Genomic DNA, 19,930 nt, shown 5'->3' with positions numbered 1-19,930 from the left:
AGAGACTCCTAGCCAGTTGGCCCATTCTTGGTACTCTACAGCAGTCCCCTGGCCATCTTATTTGGTTTTACATGGAACAATTTGGATCCCAATTAAGCTGTGGAAGGCAACATTAAAAGAAAACAATTGGCCGTGTAATAGCAAACAGACTCACATGTGCACCTATTGTGTTAATGCCCCCTAGGAAATGATTTTGGGTCACAGTTCTCTGGATCTTTTGTACAAGAAGTCAAAAAATTACCAGACAAGTCACTTAGTATCTTGACTCTTGCGCCCTTAGTAGCAGCTTGGGAACATCTTACAAAGGCTTTGAGGACAAGTGCCTTTCCCTTGGCTTTAAACTGAATGTGCAGAATGGAAAGAGCCGTTAGCAAAGCCCAAATTTCTCATCTGGATTCAGAACTCCCGTATGAGTCAGTGTGGGTGCCAGGGTGTATCTAAGGGTGCAGTTGGCCCTGTGAGTATAGTGATCAAATATGAAATAGTTGCTGATGGGGCATGTAAAGAGGCACTGACAGACATATGGGAAACTGGTGCTATTGCGCTGGACATTCTGAGCATGAATGCAGCTTCCTTTGCTTATTACGACAATGAATTATTAATGCAATGATTTTATCACTCTCCTCAGACTAGTTATTTCAATAGCTTCCTGGTTTTCAGTGAGAGGTTCTGTTGGCTTCAAGTCACTTTGTTTGCTTTTCCTTCATTATAGGATTCCTTGAGCATTGTTAGTCTGATTATAATTTTTCAGTAAAACACGTGAATAACAGCAGCAAAACAGCCAGGGGCCTTTAACATTTGTCGTCATTAAAGATCACCCAGCACTTTTCACCTTGTGGGTGGGTACAGTATTGTTCTTCACTCCCTGCCCTAAACCCTGCGTAGGATGGCTGTGCATTTTAAGCCATGCCAGTGATGGCTGTATGGTTCTTGTACGCACCATAGTTTGAGATTCTAGGCATTATGGATGTTGTCTGTTATTAGGGCAAATCAATCAGACAGTTGCCTGAGTGTAAACACAAAAAGGACTGTATGTAGGTAGTAGGGCCTGCAATGAGCAATGTCTTTGCCTTGATGTATCTCACTAACTCTTGTATTGTTTGTTGTGGTAGCCTCATGGCTAATTAACCTCCTTACGGATTAGCCACTTAGTTCCTGGATCTGAGCTCAGACGTGCATGGCACATATTCCCCGAGAATCCCATAAAGCCAACAGCTGCGTGTGAGCTAGTGGGGTGTGTCTGATTTTACAAGGCTGCAGCGATACGCATGATGCACCGAGATCAGACTTAGCGTGCTCATCACCTGGGAAACATCACCACTGTGAGCAGAGGAAGTGTCTATATGGGGAAGCCAGTCTTGTGCGACTCTAACACGGACAGATGAGGGTGGTAAGAAGTCAGATCCATTCCCTTGGTGCTGTTAAGGGCAAGTAGGGGCAGATCCCGAAGTCCACACCCCATTCTGCCAGAGTAAGATATGGCCCATGCTGGAAACCGCATGGGCTCTGTGCTACACACACACACACCCTTTACACAGCCAGTTGTGTTTGCCCCTGTCATCTGACCTGTGGCCCTGCAAAGTCTGGGCTGGACTCACCACGCACATCTGGAAAGGGGCCACTCCTCGTACCTGCCCTGCTGGCACACAGCTCTTGGTTCTGGGCTACTGGGCTGTGGGGGGAGGTTGTGCAATTTATTTTGCTTTCTGTTTTTAATTTACTTAGTGATGGAGAATTGATCCCCCTTGGATATCTCCGGGCTCTTGACATTTGCGCCTTTCAGCTCAATTAAAAGAGCTGACCACAGCTACTTCTTGGTGCTTTATTATACAAATCGACTCGCCTGGCTTTCTTTCCTTTATTTCTTTTTCTCCTCCTGCCCTGCCATGCTGTAGATCGCACGATGGGCCCATGACATCTGAGGCTGCCGTCCTCTGCCGGCTACCTCAGAAACCCCGCTTTCCACAGCCCCGTATGGAGCTGAGCAAGTGACAGGGAATGGGAAAGCTGCAGAGGAATGAGAGGCGATACACAAATGAATAGAGGGAAAGCCCTAGGGAACATCCCAGGGCCCTGGACCCAGAGGCCCAGAGTGGGATGGGAGCTCTCTGGGTCAGCATTGCTGAGGAGCAGGCCAGAATGGGCACATAGCTAAGGGGAGGGACAGTAAAGGCTGCCCATTGTGTTACCGCTCCCTGCCCTTGGCAATTCACAGATCAGTATCAGAGCCCAGTGCTAAGGGCTGCTTCTCTGATCCAGGGGAGGGTATTGGAAAAAAGTGGCCTCCAGGCTCTCGGGAAAGGAGCCGTAATGGTCACCATGCGCTGTAGAGAGGGGTCAGGGCAGTGGGGAAGACAGACGAACCCAGTAGAGCGGGGTTAGGTGAGAGGCTGAGGGCACTGCCCAGTGGACACTTGTGTTGGGACGGGGGTGGCAGAGCCCTGTTCTGGCTCTCGAGGGAGACTTTTGATCCTAACCACAAAGGAAAACTAATGATTTCTAGCCCAGTTTAGTACATGTTGGGAGCATTGGGAGCATGGTCTGTATTACACTGTTTGCTCATCCGGTCCTGATTGTATCTGAAACTCCAGGTGCACACACAACCAGCTTCCCCAGCCCCGCCCCGCCCCGCCTCAGCTCCACAATAGATAGAAATCAGAGCACTACCAGACCAGAAAAGACTAGCAGTCTGGCCCCATACACCCCCTCCCCACTATAGACTAACCGTCTAGCCCCTGTACTCTGCCTCCCCACCATAGTGGAGGAGACCAATGGTCCATCTAACCTGCTTTGCTGTTTCTGATAGTGGCCAATGCTGGCTGCTCAGCAGAAGGGCGAAGAGTCGCCTGATGCCCCTGCTCTCTCTCAGGTGCTGGGGTTTGCTGCCTAGTCCCCATCAGCAGTGCTGCACGTTCTGTTTTTACTCACGTGCCCCAGATGGCCAGCGAATTCATGTGCCTCGGTTGGGAGCCCCACTTGAGGCACAAGGTCTGGCTGTCAGAGATGTTGAACACCAATAGCTCCCAGGGGTGGCCACTGGAGCAATGGCTGCTCAGCGCTTCTGAAAATCAGGCCCGTGGTGTCGCAGGATGGAAACCTAGAGCTGCCAGACCCCTTTGAAAATTTGGGCCTAACCTTTGTTTAGACAGCCCCACGCTATATCCCTCAGCCATGTCCCCTGGTGAAGTAGGGCCTGTTCAACCCAAGTGTGAATGGAGTAGCTGCATGCTGTCTTCTTGCAGTAAGCAAAGAAATTGCTCACCCCCTTTTTGCACAACTCTTGTTCCTCTCACTTTCCACGTTCTGGGCCGGGCCAGCCACGTTGCATGGGGTAACGTAGCTGAGTGGGAAGACAATGCACCTTATCCCCCCCTTCACCTCCCGTCGTGCCAGGCCCTGCCTCTTGCTTCCCTTTCCAGGGATAATGTTGATGCTTCACTTACTTGTGTTGAAGACTCTCCTCTCGCTCTGGATACGTAGATGATATTTTAAAATCTCGTACATTCTGAAGGAAGGAGCTGGCTCCCGTGTCTGTGCTTAACCTGTCCTTTCAGTAAACCTCGTTAGGCTGCCATTAAATGCCATCTCGGTATGGGAGCCTCCCTACCGCAGTCAGTGATTAAAGGCAGAGCTGCTGAGATATCTTCCCTGATTCCTCTCCCCGTTCCGCAGCCCATGGGAAAGGCTGGTGCATTGCAGACCAGCTCAGTGCTGCCCAATTGACTCTCCTAGGCTTTTGCACTCGAGGTGTAAAAATAATCTGGTGTGACGTGAGAGGATTAATCAGCTCTGGACAGAGACACTAACTCCCTCGCCATCTCAGGGGCTATGACTGTCCACAGAGTGGCAGCAACTAGGGTTGGCTGTGGCTAACTGCCTTCTCTCCGTCTGCTCTGGAGACCTGAGTTCAATTCCTGTCCTAAGTCACGACTGAAAAGCTAGGCTTATCGACATGCAAAGCGAGCAGTGTCTGTATGGATTTAGTTAAACTGGTTCAGATCCCTGTATAGACGCTTATCTCACTGTGAGTGGCTTATTTCAGCTCAGCTTAAGTCAGTAAGGAACTGACGAGGGCGAAACAGCAAGAAGCCTGCTTTAAACTGAAATGACAGCCCTTTGCACCTGTTTAATGGAGTTGGTTTCATATCAAAGCTTTAGTTAGACAGCGTACGTGTGTGTGTGTGTGTACGTATAGACAAGGGCTATGGTTAGTTCCTCCTTCTTCCCTCTCGCCCTTCAAGAAACGAGGGGAGGGATCCCATTGCAAGATCTTTCGCAATCCCTTGGTTGCTTCTTCTTGTCCCGTTGTGAGTTAGTGATGGGCACTAGGGGGGCAGTGGAAGCCCCTTGCAGCCTGGAGCTCTGAGGGGGGAGACTGTGCTGTAAGATCTCCACAGATCTTTAATAGTTTGATTTACGTAGCTGCGCTGTCCTGATGCTGATGCAGTGTCCGGTCACAAAGGCTGCTGAAAACGCTCTCCCACAGAGAGAGAGAGAGTGTGTGTGTGTGCGCGCGCGCGTGCACAACGCATCCTCCACAGGTGAGCCTGTTCTAGCCCCCATCTAGAGAGCTGGATCTTTGACTCAGGCTCAACTCCTGGTGTCAGTGGCCCCATAGGAGCTGATGCCCTCCTGGGGTGGGATGAGCTCAAATCAGCTGTGTCCTGGCTCTTGCAAAACATGTTCTCTTCTCTGTGGTCACTTCTTCTCTCTTGTTTTATTTGCAGAGACTCGCTGGTGCGGCTGAGAAGTTCCAAAAAGCCCACCGCTGGCAGGACAACATCAGGGTAAGGCTCTGACTCTCCCCACAGGTGTCGTGACCTTTTTAATGGGCTCGTCTCACTGTGTCTCTGTCTTGCACTATGTTTCCCAGGGTAGAATTTAGCCCACCCATAGCATGTAAGCCCTGAAACCACTGGAGTTCTGTGGGAATCATTGAGGCAGAATTTGGGCCTTCCAGTTCTTTCTTTCTTGGTTTTATCTCAGTCTTTGTGGTTTTTCTCCCTCCCCTTCTCCCCATCTGCTAGCTTTTCATTCCTGACTTTCTCTCTCTCTCTCTGTCCACTCCCTCACTCGCGCTGTGATTTTTAAAGCAAGCTGTGTCTATGACACTCTGTTCATCTCTGCAAGTTCAGATACAGTTGCCCTGCTCCTCGTCTTCTGTCCCTGCTGCCTGCCAGCCCTAATGAAAGTGAATGAAGTAATTTTAAGCTTGTTTCCAGCATTGCTTCTGTCTGTGCATGCAGGTAATAAGAGCAGTCAGAAGACAGAAGGTGAAGGTCAAGCTAATGGTTAAACACTTTGGTATTGAGTTCCTGTGGAGAGCTCCCTAGAGAATTTACATCTTCGCCATCTCAGTAGACAAGTCATCTGCATGGTCATCAGGGACCCTATTTGGAGGGGCGTGCTCGGTGCAGTAGGGGGTCTTGTGTTAAATGACAACAGACGCGCACACACACACTTGTGTGCCTATTTTTCTATTGCCTGACAGTATTTCCGATTTGGGGTTGGTTCTGGGGGAAGGAGTAATTGAGGCTGGTGCAGGGAAAATGTTGTTTTAATGATTGCATTTGACTTTGTAATTATGGCAGTGATAAAGCGCAGCAGGAATCTGAAGGATTCTGCCTGGAAATGCTCTCAAATTATAACAATAATACAAAAGGAAGAAATGGTGTTTTCCTTTCAGTGCAAATGGATTCTGGAAAAAAAAACCTCTGAGAGACCAACCCCCAGATTTTGTGACCATTCCTCACTTTGAGGAGTACCTTACTCCATGAGTAACCCCAGGCTAACATGAGAAACCAGCCCAGAGAAACCAACTCTTGCACTGTCAAAAAGATATTGGCCCAGCCTGTGTCTCCAGCAGGTTCCTGTCCCCTCTATGTTTTTATGCCTATCACAGCAGCCAGATGTGGCCAAACTCTCGCCATCTGTAAAATGGGGATAAAGATCTCCTCCTTTGGGAGCACTTTGAGATCTGTGCATGAAAAGCACTAGAGAAGACCTTGGAGGTGTTAGTATTATCTCGATGGAACGAACTGGCCATCTCTATTTCTAAGGAACAGAGGTTTGAGCTCTCTGAGCATTGCTAAAGTCTCTCATAGCACAGCACGTATGTGTTGCGGAGATCTAGTGTGTGCTGTTTGCAAGAGGAAGTGGCCAGAGTACTGTTTGCAAAGAGGGATGTGGAATGGGTGTGTGTGCAGAGGAGGTGTTTTGTGGCATGACAAAACCTCCATTGTGAAGACTGGGCCTGGAGACAGAAATAAGGAAGAAACTGAAAAGATGTGGGGTAGATGAGAGTAAGACCTGAGGCCAAATCTAGCTCTAAGATACCCCCTTCCTGGTCCATACGTTGACCTCTGAGGAGCAGAATTTGGCCCAGGCAATAGAAGAATGAAGCAGGAGGGAGGAGCCAACTGCATTCAGTTTGCCACTTGACCAACTCATGATGGAAACTGCTATCTGTGCGGCTATAGCTACTGCCTCTCTCAGTCTGTCCTCATTTGCTTGCTTCCCATGATCCTCCTACACTGTACTGCTCAGGTTCTCATAGCACCAGGAGTTGTCTCTCATCAGACATTCAGGAAATGCTGAGCTAGAGTATCGGAGACGTTGTCAGCTGCAGCTGCCTGGCAGAGGAAGATCTGGAGATGCACATCATGTACAAGATGTTTATTCTCCACAGTGTTAGATCCCAGTGACTTCCTGACAGTAGGGGAAGGGTCTGGGATCTGGAGTATGGTCTGAACCAAAATCCCAGCTCTGAACACCCTTTGAGTGGAAGATCTGGATCTGAACTCTGCAGGCTGGGCCCATCGCTCCAGGAATCTGATACCCCTTCTATCCCAAGAAGCCAATCTTAACAGTAATCCTGTCATCTCATCCCCAGATAGTTCCCTGGTCAGTGCCTAATGCGCAGCTGTTTCTGAGTTTATGTGGTTGTTTGGAGGCCTCTGTCTCCTAGAGAGCAGGCCATTGTAGATTAAATAAACTGGGGGTGGGGGGGCACAGTCTTTAATTCCTCATATGCATTACTTGTGGTTTGAAGGTTCTCTTGTGCTCAGTTTCCACTCTCATACTTCATGGGCTATATGGCTCTAATTTTTCCTTCAGCCCTGTCTCCGTAGCCAAGATGGACAATACATTGGAGTGAAGCTCTGCAGCAGGCAGAGACATGCACCTGGCCCCTCTGAAGCCATTCCAGAGAACACACAACTGCCTCATGGGTGAGATCTTGCTGCCTACAGTAGCCGACTCTCAGGGCTGAGGTTATTCAAGGAGAAGGCTGCTTCTAGAGCAGGCAGCTGGGAGGATGCTCTCGTGTTTGGCTGCATCACATCCAACAAAACGCGGGACACCAGCGTCACAAAACACAACCTCAGGCCAACGATCAGCAGAACAGCTCAGAGGAGCAGCGCACAGAAGGGAGGTGTGAGCCCTCCCTTGGCTTCCATGAGCAGAACTTGTCAGCCACTGGTGCTCCCACAAACACACACTGACCTGCTAATGGGGAACTCCAACTGCTGGGTTTCAGGGCTGTTACAACAGAAAGTTGTAGGCAGCTGTATAGCAGGTACTGTAGGGACAGGTAGAGTTTATTCCTGTCCCATTTCCATTTAGGAAGCAGCATGTGTATTTCTCGTTTCTGAATCACTACATCAGATGTTGTCTTACAGAGATACCCAAGTTGGCACTCTTCATAAAGCGAGGTTTGCCCCAAATGGGTAATACCCCCCTTCCCTTTGCTAGCTGGCTTTGTCCTTTCCAGTTTCATACTTATCCTGTTCTGTGAGACGCTCAGCAAACCTGCTTGAAATACTATTCCCTTCTGTTTTCCTTAAAGCCCAGGGGGAAATGCTGTAAGGTATTGTGCACATCTGTCCCCATCTGGACACCCTGGACTTTTCCCCCCAGGCTTGTAGCAGAGTGTCTGTGGCATGCCTGCAGCCTCCCAGGGGTTAACGTTCCCAGGATCCAGCAGCAAACCAGGTGATATTTGCACTCCTGCTGGAACTCTTATTTTCAGGTTTGCAGCTGGACTAGTAGCCCCTGTGATGCAGAGGCCACAGCATTCTCCTTCTGTAGTGGCTTTGGCATCTCATTGAGCTGCAACAAACATACAGGGGCAGCTGCCATTGACTAATTAGGATGTACTGGGTACAAAGAGTGCCTAGAGCTTCATGTGCTCTGAGCAAGCTTAGACAGTGCCCTCCACTTGAGCTGGAGATGCAAGTGAGGCTGCTTTTAGCTACTCTCTAGTCTCTGCCATAAACAACCAAAAGTGTCAGGATGTCACCTTTTCAATCCACAGGGGATATGCCAATAGACACGTGTTCTTGCCTTGTCTCTTTGGAAGGCAGGCACCATCACAGAGATCCAAGGTCGCTCCAGCAAGGACTCCGAATTGCCTTGCTCTGAGCTCCAGCTCCCACAGGAGCAGCTCTGCTCCCTTCATTAACGTCACTGGAGCGCAAGAGCTGGAAGCCCTGAGGCCAGCCGCGGTGGTGTTTTGTGCTGCGAAACAGAACCACTTTTTAGGCAGCGCCAGCAGGCAGTGGCTGACTCAAATCAGCAGGCATGGCAGTGAGCAGCAAACTTGTGTCACGGGAAGCAAATGAGCCCTGATTCACTGGGGGGTTGCCCCTTCCACCTTGATCTGTCCCCGGATTGGGGTACCTCTGAGGCTGGCTCTGCTTGGCAGCAATGATGTAACAAAGCTTCAGATGCCATGGCACTGAGTCAGCACATACTGTCATGGGAAGGGCACACAGCTGTCAGCTTCACAGGCAGGTGCTTGGCATAGTCACTGGCCCAGTAAAACCAGCTTGCTGAGGCTTTTAAAGAGCCCTGACACCCCAACTTCACAACGCCATATGTAATTCTCTGGTTCCCCATTAAATTGCCCTGTGTCTTTCTATCAGTCCCACTCCTATTCTCCCTGCAGATGGCTGAGATACCTGCATCCAAGCACAGCCCTTCACCTCCTGCTGCCTGCTTCATTCTCTGATGCCATCACTTAATGTGCATTGCATCACAGTCATTTCAGTCGTGCTGGCGGGTGATGCTATAGATGCAGGATTGTGAGGCCACCCCTGAATCCAGCAGAGGAGCCATGCGCTTACCTGTCAGGACCATGTCTCCGTGGAGATTGGAGATGAGGAGACAGAACCGGAAACCTGCACCTGAACACCCCTGAGACACAGAGCAGTTTTGCTCTGGAATCAGGCCAGATCTCTGAGACTCAGTCCAATCTCTCAGGCAGGGGCAGACATAATCAGCAGCAATTGGTGGGGAGGGGAAGGGGGAATACAAAAGCTGTCACTTGGACTTAGTTTAAGAGGTGTCCTGCTGAGCAATGGATTGAAATCCCCACTACAGTGCATTGTTTCTGCTGTGTCTGTCCTGCACCGCAGGAGATGCCTTTCAACAGGCGATCCTATGTGCATTGTGTTTTCTTTGAATATCTTCATATGGAAGGGGTCTTCATTGTCCACTCCTCCCCAACTCTGTGGGGTCTCTAGTGCCTCTTTCTGCCATGCTCCAGACAGCTCACTGATGCCTGTCTGACTGCAGGCTGGAGGGGGTATCTCCCTGTCCCTGTGGCTGAGCGTGCTCCTGGCCCAGCACACCCTGGTCCCCAGTAGCCATCTAGGCCAGCTCAGGTACCTGAGAGACTCATGGCTCTGAGGCCAACCTGTCTTCTCTGGCTCCCAGCACATGACGGAGGCACTTTAAGGTGTCCAGGCGACCAGGCTGCTGCTCCTCCTGAGGAGCTGAAAGGGAGGTGAGCAAAGTAACCTCCAGGCTCTCAGCCCCATGTACTCAGCTCATACTTCTCTGCACTCAGTCCTTCTCAGCCGCTGGGGAGGGAAGGGGCCTTCCCCCCCCCCCCACTCCTCTCCCTTGGCAGGATCTATAAGAAAGCCTCTGGTGCGTGGGGATGGGAGCTCCTGGCCGAGAGACGCAGTGGGATGGTGTCGGGGCTCCGGGAGTAGCTATGGAGGGGAGAGCACTGTGTCTAACTTGACACAGAAAGAGGAGCTTGGGGAAGGCTAAGACGTGTGAGTTTGTCCCCGGAGAGTTTGTGAGTCGTCTGCTGGAGGACGAGGGGTGGGGTTCGCTGGCCCTGGGCATGAGCAGGGGGTGTGGCAGACAGCACAGGATCTATGGGGGAAGTCCAAGGACATCTCCAGTGGGCTGGGAATTCTCAGGGAGCGCAGGCCCCTCTGCACTGCTTCCTATGCCCTCCCTCCCCTACCTGCGAGCCCATACATGGCCTCTGCCTCCCCCCTTTTCAGGGATGGGGATCTGGGGAGATTAACAGGCACAGGGTCAGCCCGTGTTTCTAGAGCACAAGGCAGCACACGCCAGCTGCTCCCAGCCAGGACTCCCTTAAATCTGTGGAACCCCAAAATGAGAGGCTTCCTTGGGGCTGGAGGGAAGGGGAATTGGGCCGCTGAGGCTCAGCTCCCATCTGTCAGGGCTAATGCTCTCCCCAGTTCCCTCTGCTCCTTTCTCTTCTTCAGTGTCCTGTCTCCCTCTTGCTTCCTCCATTACCCCCCCCCCCCACCACCTCCTGCCTCCATCTTTAACTAGCTTCAGTGACTGTGACATTTGCTTACTGCTAGTGCTGCATCTGCTGTGGGCCAGCGCTACCTCTCCCTGAAGGAGGTGGGGCTGCCTCCACAGGGGCTGCAGTCACAGTCTGAGAGAGGGCCCTTCCCTGAGAACCGGAACGGGAAATCTGGATCCCAGGGCTGAGACCTGCCCCCCTCTCCCAGTCATTCTGGAGCACCTCAGACTGGCGTTGGAAAGGGGTTGAATGGCAGATTCTCCATCCTGGGAGATTGGATGTGTTTCTAGACCAGAGGTGGGCAAACTACAGCCTGGGGGCCACATCCGGCCCTCCAGACGTTTTAATCCGGCCCTCGAGCTCCTATCGGGAAATGAGGTCTGGGGCTTGTCCTGCTCTGGCACTCCAGCCGGGGAGAAGGGTTGGGGTCTTGCCCCACTCTGCATGGCTCCCAGAAGCAGCGGCATGTCCCTCCTACTGCTCCTACGCATGGGGCAGCCAGGGGGCTCCGAACGCTGCCCCCTCCCCAAGTGCCACTCCTGCAGCTCCCACTGGCCGGGAACCACAACCAATGGGAGCTGCAGGGGTGGCGCCTGTGGACAGAGCCGCCTGGCCGCACCTCCGGGTAGGAGCCAGAAGGTGGGACATGCCGCTGTTTCTGGGAGCTGCTTGAAGTAAGTGCCGCCCAGAGCCTGCCCCCCTGACCTCTTCCCACGACCCCACCCCCTGCCCCAGCCCTGATCCCCCTCCCGCCCTGTGAACCCCTCAGTCCCAGCCCAGAGCACCCTCCTGAACCCCCAACCCCTCATCCCCAGTCCCACCCCAGAGCCCACACCCCCAGCTGGAGCCCTCCCGCAATCCAACCCCCAATTTTGTGAGCATTCATGGCCCACCATACAATTTCCATACCGATATGTGGCCCTCGGGCCAAAAAGTTTGCCCATCCCTGTTCTAGATGATCTGCTCTACTTCAGACAGGAATGAGTTCAGGGCAGGTCTCTGGCCTGTCTCATCCAGGAGGTCAGACAAGGCGATCACAATGGACCCTTCTGGCCTTGGCGTCTATGAATCTATGGGACCTATAAGCAGGCTTGCTGTCAGCACCCAGGGGGGCCAGTGCTTTTGCAGTAGATTTAGGATGGCTCCAGTGTCCTTCCCTCCCCTCTACAGGCCCCCTCCAATCCATAGGGAGAAAAGACAGCGCCTCTCAGTGCTCCGGACTCTGCCGAATGTGTGTGTAACCCTTCTGCCCATCTAAGATAGCAGCAACAAGGGCCGGGTTCTGTATCTAGGGGTTCCGTTTCAATAACGCAATGCAAAACCGGCTCGAGCCCCCACCCAGTGACCTGGGACAATTACATACCACCCCCTGGGCGTCTCTAAGAGGCAATACTTCCCCTCTTGCAAGCACAGAGTCTGAGTGTAGCAGAAAATGTTTAATAACATGAGGTAAACGACATCAGCATTAAATTGGAAAAAACACCACAAACAGGACTCCTAACACAAACCATGAGCAAAAGACCCACCCCAGCAAATTGGGCCGTGTCCTTTCCCTTTGGTTCTTGAATCCAGCAACCCAAAGATCACCCAGAGTCCCCAAAGTCCAACACCCCCAAAGTCTCTTGGGTCCAGCAACCACCCAAAGTCCCAAAAGTCCAACAACCCCCAAAGTCTCTGTCCCTGGTCAGTGCAGCCCCAGAGTAAAAGGGGAGCACGCAGGGTGTTAAGGGGCACCTTACGTGATCCAAGGCCAACCGGCCGTCTGTCCGTGGGGTTCCGCCGCAGCCTTCACCACAAGCCAGTCCACTTCCTGCCGTCCCACAAACTGCTCTGCTCTACTCTACGAGCTGCTCCGCTCTGCGACCTGTGAGCCGCTCCAGCCGTCCCTGCAAATGGCTCCGCTCCGCTCACCAACCTGTGAGCCGCTCCAGCCATCCCCGCAAGGCTCCACGCCACTCGCTGCTCCTCCAGCCGTCTCCTCAAACTGCTCCGCCAGCCGCTTAGCAATATAGCTTCAGGCTCCCCCCCTAGTTAACACAACACTCAGTGATCTCAGCTCTTAGTAACTTTAGCTCTTTTGTGATTTCAGCTCTTAGTGATTTCAGCTCATAGTAGGGGAGCCCCAGTGCTGGTGCACCATTGGCCCAAAGTGAATTCAGCTCAGCAACCTGTAACTAGACTCCTAATGGAATCAAAGTTAGCTCTGACATTCAACAGTGGAGAGAGGAGGTGGTGCAATTGGTGTTTCAGGCCCTCAAAAGGGGCCCATACCATCAGGTAGAAATGCCAGGCGGGTGGGTGTGCCTATGCAAACAAGATCAGCCCCTGGAGTTCTTTTCCACACACGCCATAATTCACCACCAGATGTCAGGGTAGAGCTCATCCTGACTCTGCTTACGTGTGTGATTGTGTACATGACTATAGCCAGCTACCATGCTCTTTGTGTGTATAGATATTGATAGATAGGTATAACTAGCTGGAGTGGAGGGGATGTGGCTGGCTATGGGTAGCTCTAATGCGAATCAGGACCCATTTCACCCACTACCAAGACACTCGCTCAATGGCAGCTGCCATGGAGGTTGCATGCTGAGTTGAATGAACGTTCGCTCCCTTTGGCGGATAGCAGCCGTGCTCTCCTTGGTGCAGGAAGGGGTTTAATTTTAGGCCACCATTCTTAAAGCTCCTTCCCCAGGAGGAAGAACAGAGATGGCCTCAACTCAAAATCAATATTGTTTGTAGTGTCGGATGGGAAAAGACATGTTTCCTCTTGTTTCTCCTGTCGGGTCATTCTTCTTCTGAGCTGCGAATGCTTTTATCAGTGCTTTGCTCCTGTCCTCAGGAACTCTGGTGGCAGCCTGGTCTCTGACCTCTTGTCTTGCAGTGCAGCTTCATGAGCCGGTTTGTACTGAGTAATGGCAGCATGTAGATCATGGAGTGGCAGACTCCAGGCTCCTCTGGGACACAGACTGAGCTTGCTGGTTCCTATAGAGCCCAGTGGTAGGGGCAGGAGCAGTCCATAAATGTGCTGCACACTGGTACCTGCAGTAATGGCATTCATTAACTTCCTTTGGTGGGGATCGCTGGGATCCCCCGCACATAGATCCTGCATTACAAAGACTATGCCCTCTAGCTGCTCTCATCCACCCTGGAGTCCATTGAGAGAGCCCCTCCCTCCATGGCACATCCACAGTGCCCCCAGACAGCGTGGCTCTCAAATGTCGATCGCCATGTGGGCTCAGAGTCCCATTCTAGGAGTAACATGTTGCTCTGTCACTTGACTGGATTCAGTGCCAGATGAGCAGCCCTGGAGGCTTAAGCCCCATCCCCAGAACAGGTCCCGTAGGAGTGTCCAGCACAGCAAGCTTTCCTGTACCCTGTCCCACCACGGTGCCTTGATTCAGAGCTTCAGGGGCCATCTCACGCAAGAAGGAAGTTGAGTCCCCGTGGCTCCATTCAACTGTTGGTGCTTCTGCTCCCAACAAGGGGGCCGGTCAGCAACAAATGTGATGGGTAACGTTTGTGGATGCTGGTCTTGCAAATGCTATCCTCCATCATTCACACAGCCTGCAGATGGGAGTGACTAATGTCCGTACCATCTTGAGCCAGATTCGAACCAGTGACCCAGAGGTGAACAACGACCTCAATATACACAAAACAAAACTGGCTGGGGTGCGAGTGGGCCATTGGTTTATTTTGCCATGTGTGCGACAAGTGCTTCTGAAATCCACTTCCTTAGGAAAACCTTTTTTAACAGTACCGTTTGCAACTTAATCAAAATGCAGGTAATTAGGAATGAGCCACCCAGAACCGATGTGCACTGGCGAACTGCTCCAGAACACACAGCTGCTTTATCAGGCCAGCCCAGCGCTGTTCTCTTGGATAAGTGGGATGGTCGAGTAGCTGTCCCTGCTCTTCACAGCACACCCCATGCACTGCAGGCAGAATCACTCCTCGTGCAACCCACCAAAGTGAGAGCGTGCAATGTATCTACTGCATCAGTGACGACTGTGTGTTTATTAAAAGCCTAGGAAAGAAAGGAACGATTAAATAAATGGCTTGTCCTAGCATTTCTGGCCAGGTTTTAATCTCATTTTCTGCATATGTATAATGTGAAGGAGTAAACATCTGTTAGTGGGGATGATCGGTTAATTTGTGTTCCACAGAGATGGCTCTAGGAGCCAAGATCTGCTCTGTCCCAGTTCATTGCTTGTGTTCTAGCTCCAGCATAAAGGCTCCTTCCGTGTCAGAGTGTGTGTGTGTGTGAAAATAGTAAGATATTTTGTATTATATGACAGAGAGCATGGTCATGCGATCAGATCATTACAAAATACATGCACAAGGGGGAGAGTTAAGGGGATGTGTGCCCTATTTTAACTCTGGTACTTGCTGAGTTTGTGTTGCTTAACTGTATAACCTTAATGCTCTCCATATACCAGACACCCTTTGATGGAAATGGAGACTTTCCATAGAGGTTGGGTTAGACTGCACCAGCGGAGCCCCATTGTCACCTTGCTGCCTGGGAGTTAGTGGGAAGTCTTTTGTGTTGCTGCACAGAGGAGCACAAGTGGGAAATACACAAGTTATTGACTTTTCCAAGGCTGGTGTGGTTCTTTAAGACTGGGGCAAGCTCAGCTGTGGTATAAGGGTACAACTGCGCTGATGTCTGCGGCGTTACTGCAGGACCAAGTACCATATTCAGCAGTCTGTGCTCACAATGGAGCAGAAGGGCACCGAGCACTGCCACTTAGGATGGAGGGAAATTGACAGAGCTGTGCATGGACAGAGTCTCGGTCGGGAATAGCAGGGGGGTGCAGGTCAGGACAATGGTGTATAGGCAGATCTTGGCTGATGGGGAGATGATTGGGATACAGGGAAGGCAGTCAGTCAGGATTGAGGTGCATGGGCAGAGCTGTGTATGTGGCATTCAGAAACGGAATAGTTGGGCTAGTGGATGAGGAGGGCTCCGGAGAGAAAGGTTGCACACCAACAGCTTGTGCTAGTTTGGGTTCAAAATGAACTCTCCTCTACTTTTCTTTTTTTCCTTTGAAAAGCTTAAAAATAATTAAATCAGAGGTTTTCCAGGTAGAAATATCCTCCCGCCCAGGTTACACATATGTGCTCTCTGCACCTTTGGGTGGTATTTTGTTCTCCGGCGATTACTGAGGAGATTCCTTGGTTCGTTGGACTTCACAATGTTTCATTACTCCATGCTACTCATCCATGTGGGCACAAATGATACTGCGCGGTGTGACACTGAGCAGATCAAGAGTGACTACAGGGCTCTGGGAGTACGGGTGAAGGAGTTTGGAGCGCAGGTGGTATTCTCTTCGATTCTTCCTGTCAAAGGTAGGGGCCCGGGCAGAGACAGATGCATCATGGAGGTGAATGCCTGGCTACGAAGATGGTGTCGCCAGGAGGGCTTTGGCTTCCTAGACCACGGGATGCTATTTGAGGAAGGACTGCTAGGCAGAGATGGTGTTCACCTTTCGAGGAGGGGAAAAACCCTATTTGGACACAGACTGGCTAACCTAGTGAGGAGGGCTTTAAACTAGGTTCGACGGGGACAGGTGAGCAAAGCCCGCAGGTAAGTGGGGAACATGGAGACCTGGGAGATGGGTCGGAGACGAGAGGGAGTGTGGGCTATATTAGCAGAGAGAAAGGAGGGTCAGGACAAAACCGGGAGGAAAGATCAAACCAGTATCTTAGATGCCTATATACAAATGCGAGAAGTATGGGTAATAAGCAGGAAGAACTGGAAGTGCTAATAAATAAATACAACTATGACATTGTTGGCATCACTGAAACTTGGTGGGATAATACACATGATTGGAATGTTGGTGTGGATGGATACAGCTTGCTCAGGAAGGATAGACAGGGGAAAAAGGGAGGAGGTGTTGCCTTATATATTAAAAATGTACACACTTGGACTGAGGTAGAGATGGACATAGGAGACGGAAGTGTTGAGAGTCTCTGGGTTAGGCTAAAAGGGGTAAAAAACAAGGGTGATGTCATGCTAGGAGTCTACTACAGGCCACCTAACCAGGTGGAAGAGGTGGATGAGGCTTTTTTTAAACAACTAACAAAATCATCCAAAGCTCAAGATTTGGTGGTGATGGGGGACTTCAACTATCCGGATATATGTTGGGAAAATAACACAGCGGGGCACAGACTATCCAACAAATTCTTGGACTGCATTGCAGACAACTTTTTATTTCAGAAGGTTGAAAAAGCTACTAGGGGTGAAGCTGTTCTAGACTTGATTTTAACAAATAGGGAGGAACTCGTTGAGAATTTGAAAGTAGAAGGCAGCTTGGGTGAAAGTGATCATGAAATCATAGCGTTTGCAATTCTAAGGAAGGGTAGAAGGGAGAACAGCAAAATAGAGACAATGGATTTCAGGAAGGCGGATTTTGGTAAGCTCAGAGAGCTGATAGGTAAGGTCCCATGGGAATCAAGACTGAGGGGAAAAACAACTGAGGAGAGATGGCAGTTTTTCAAAGGGACACTATTAAGGGCCCAAAAGCAAGCTATTCCGCTGGTTAGGAAAGATAGAAAATGTGGCAAAAGACCACCTTGGCTTAACCACGAGATCTTGCATGATCTAAAAAATAAAAAGGAGTCATATAAAAAATGGAAACTAGGACAGATTACAAAGGATGAATATAGGCAAACAACACAGGAATGCAGGGGCAAGATTAGAAAGGCAAAGGCACAAAATGAGCTCAAACTAGCTAAGGGAATAATGGGGAACAAGAAGACTTTTTATCAATACATTAGAAGCAAGAGGAAGACCAAAGACAGGGTAGGCCCACTGCTTAGTGAAGAGGGAGAAACAGTAACAGGAAACTTGGAAATGGCAGAGATGCTTAATGACTTCTTTGTTTCGGTCTTCACCGAGAAGTCTGAAGGAATGCCTAACCTAGTGAATGCTAATGGGAAGGGGGTAGGTTTAGCAGATAAAATAAAAAAAGAACAAGTTAAAAATCACTTAGAAAAGTTAGATGCCTGCAAGTCACCAGGGCCTGATGAAATGCATCCTAGAATACTCAAGGAGCTAATAGAGGAGGTATCTGAGCCTCTAGCTATTATCTTTGGAAAATCATGGGAGACGGGAGAGATTCCAGAAGACTGGAAAAGGGCAAATATAGTGCCCATCTATAAAAAGGGAAATAAAAACAACCCAGGAAACTACAGACCAGTTAGTTTAACTTCTGTGCCAGGGAAGATAATGGAGCAAGTAATTAAGGAAATCATCTGCAAACACTTGGAAGGTGGTAAGGTGATAGGGAACAGCCAGCATGGATTTGTAAAGAACAAATCATGTCAAACCAATCTGATAGCTTTCTTCGATAGGATAATGAGTCTTGTGGATAAGGGAGAAGCTGTGGATGTGGTATACCTAGACTTTAGTAAGGCATTTGATACGGTCTCGCATGATATTCTTATTGACGAACTAGGCAAATACAATTTAGATGGGGCTACTATAAGGTGGGTGCATAACTGGCTGGATAACCGTACTCAGAGAGTTGTTATTAATGGTTCCCAATCCTGCTGGAAAGGCATAACGAGTGGGGTTCCGCAGGGGTCTGTTTTGGGACCGGCTCTGTTCAATATCTTCATTAACGACTTAGATATTGGTATAGAAAGTACGATTATTAAGTTTGCGGATGATACCAAACTGGGAGGGATTGCAACTGCTTTGGAGGACAGGGTCATAATTCAAAATGATCTGGACAAATTGGAGAAATGGTCTGAGTTAAACAGGATGAAGTTTAACAAAGACAAATGCAAAGTGCTCCACTTAGGAAGAAAAAATCAGTTTCACACATACAGAATGGGAAGAGACTGTCTAGGAAGGAGTACGGCAGAAAGGGATCTAGGGGTTATAGTGGACCACAAGCTAAATATGAGTCAACAGTGTGATGCTGTTGCAAAAAAAGCAAACGTGATTCTGGGATGTATTAACAGGTGTGTTGTGAGCAAGACACGAGAAGTCATTCTTCCGCTCTACTCTGCTCTGGTTAGGCCTCAGCTGGAGTATTGTGTCCAGTTCTGGGCACCGCATTTCAAGAAAGATGTGGAGAAATTGGAAAGGGTCCAGAGAAGAGCAACAAGAATGATTAAAGGTCTTGAGAACATGACCTATGAAGGAAGGCTGAAAGAATTGGGTTTGTTTAGTTTGGAAAAGAGAAGACTGAGAGGGGACATGATAGCAGTTTTCAGGTATCTAAAAGGGTGTCATAAGGAGGAGGGAGAAAACTTGTTCACCTTAGCCTCTGAGGATAGAACAAGAAGCAGTGGGCTTAAACTGCAGCAAGGGAGGTCTAGGTTGGACATTAGGAAAAAGTTCCTAACTGTCAGGGTGGTTAAACACTGGAATAAATTGCCTAGGGAGGTTGTGGAATCTCCATCTCTGGAGATATTTAAGAGTAGGTTAGATAAATGTCTATCAGGGATGGTCTAGACAGTATTTGGTCCTGCCATGCGGGCAGGGGACTGGACTTGATGACCTCTCGAGGTCCCTTCCAGTCCTAGAATCTATGAATCTATGAATTAGGGTGGTGGACTGATGCAACCGAGGGGTCAAGGATTGGTTAACTTTCTTCGGACACTGGCACTGCCCACTCAGAAGATTGTGTAGACACACATTCTAAGCTCCTAACTGCTTCTGCATGTTTGCATTCTGTGTTGTATACAGTCCATCTGTCAAGGCTGATTCCCCACTCTGGCACTTCGAGTGCAGGTGGTGAGGGCCCGCAAGGATTCTAAAAGTTAATACTGGCCACTTCAGGCTTGTATTAAACTTCCAAGGTTACAGCTTTTCTCTGTCCTTGGATGGGTAGATGCTGCCACCACCCAAGTGCAAAACCCCTTTGAGAACCCAGGAAGGTGCACTTGGGAATTCCTTCCTGTGGGGTAACCTCAAGCCCTTTCAGCCCCCCTCCACCCCTCGGGGAAGAGCTGAGAAAGAAAAACAAAGGAAATCAGCTGTTGCCACCAGCTCATTAAACAACATGTGCACAAACCTCTTAGGACACAAAAATCCAATCCTGTTCTTAAAAAAAGTAAATTTTATTAAAAACAAAAAGAAAGAAAATACATCTGGAAACTCAGGCTATTGCTAGATTTTTAAAAAAACCATTTACAAGGATTAAGCATCAAGAATAACTTTCTTGAGATCCAGCTTAAAGGTTACAAGCAAAACAAAAGCATTTGGGGTTAGCACAGAGGAGTCCACAAGCCATAAAGAAATAAAAGTAGATAAACCTGATTGCGTCTTCCTAGACATTTCCTGATCTACTTACATTTCTGGGGTTTCAAATGAGTAGTTTGTAGGTATGATACCGATTATTT

The 19,930-nt window shown here is 49.7% G+C and overlaps 1 protein-coding gene across 1 annotated transcript in view; it reads left to right on the top strand.

Annotated features, from left to right (window-relative positions):
• Nucleotides 1–19,930, top strand: part of CACNA2D2 (calcium voltage-gated channel auxiliary subunit alpha2delta 2) — a 585,144-nt gene that overhangs the window by 312,933 nt on the left and 252,281 nt on the right. The window contains exon 4 of the mRNA XM_026657031.2: nt 4,728–4,787. Coding sequence (XP_026512816.1) covers nt 4,728–4,787 — 60 coding nt within the window. The remainder of the gene's footprint in view (nt 1–4,727; nt 4,788–19,930) is intronic.

This window comes from Terrapene carolina, unplaced genomic scaffold (assembly GCF_002925995.2).
Source record: "Terrapene carolina triunguis isolate 2854851 unplaced genomic scaffold, T_m_triunguis-2.0 Scaffold235, whole genome shotgun sequence".
Taxonomy (NCBI): Eukaryota; Metazoa; Chordata; order Testudines; family Emydidae; genus Terrapene; species Terrapene triunguis.
Note: the sequence above shows the minus strand (reverse complement) of the source record. Positions and strands in the feature narration are given on the sequence as shown.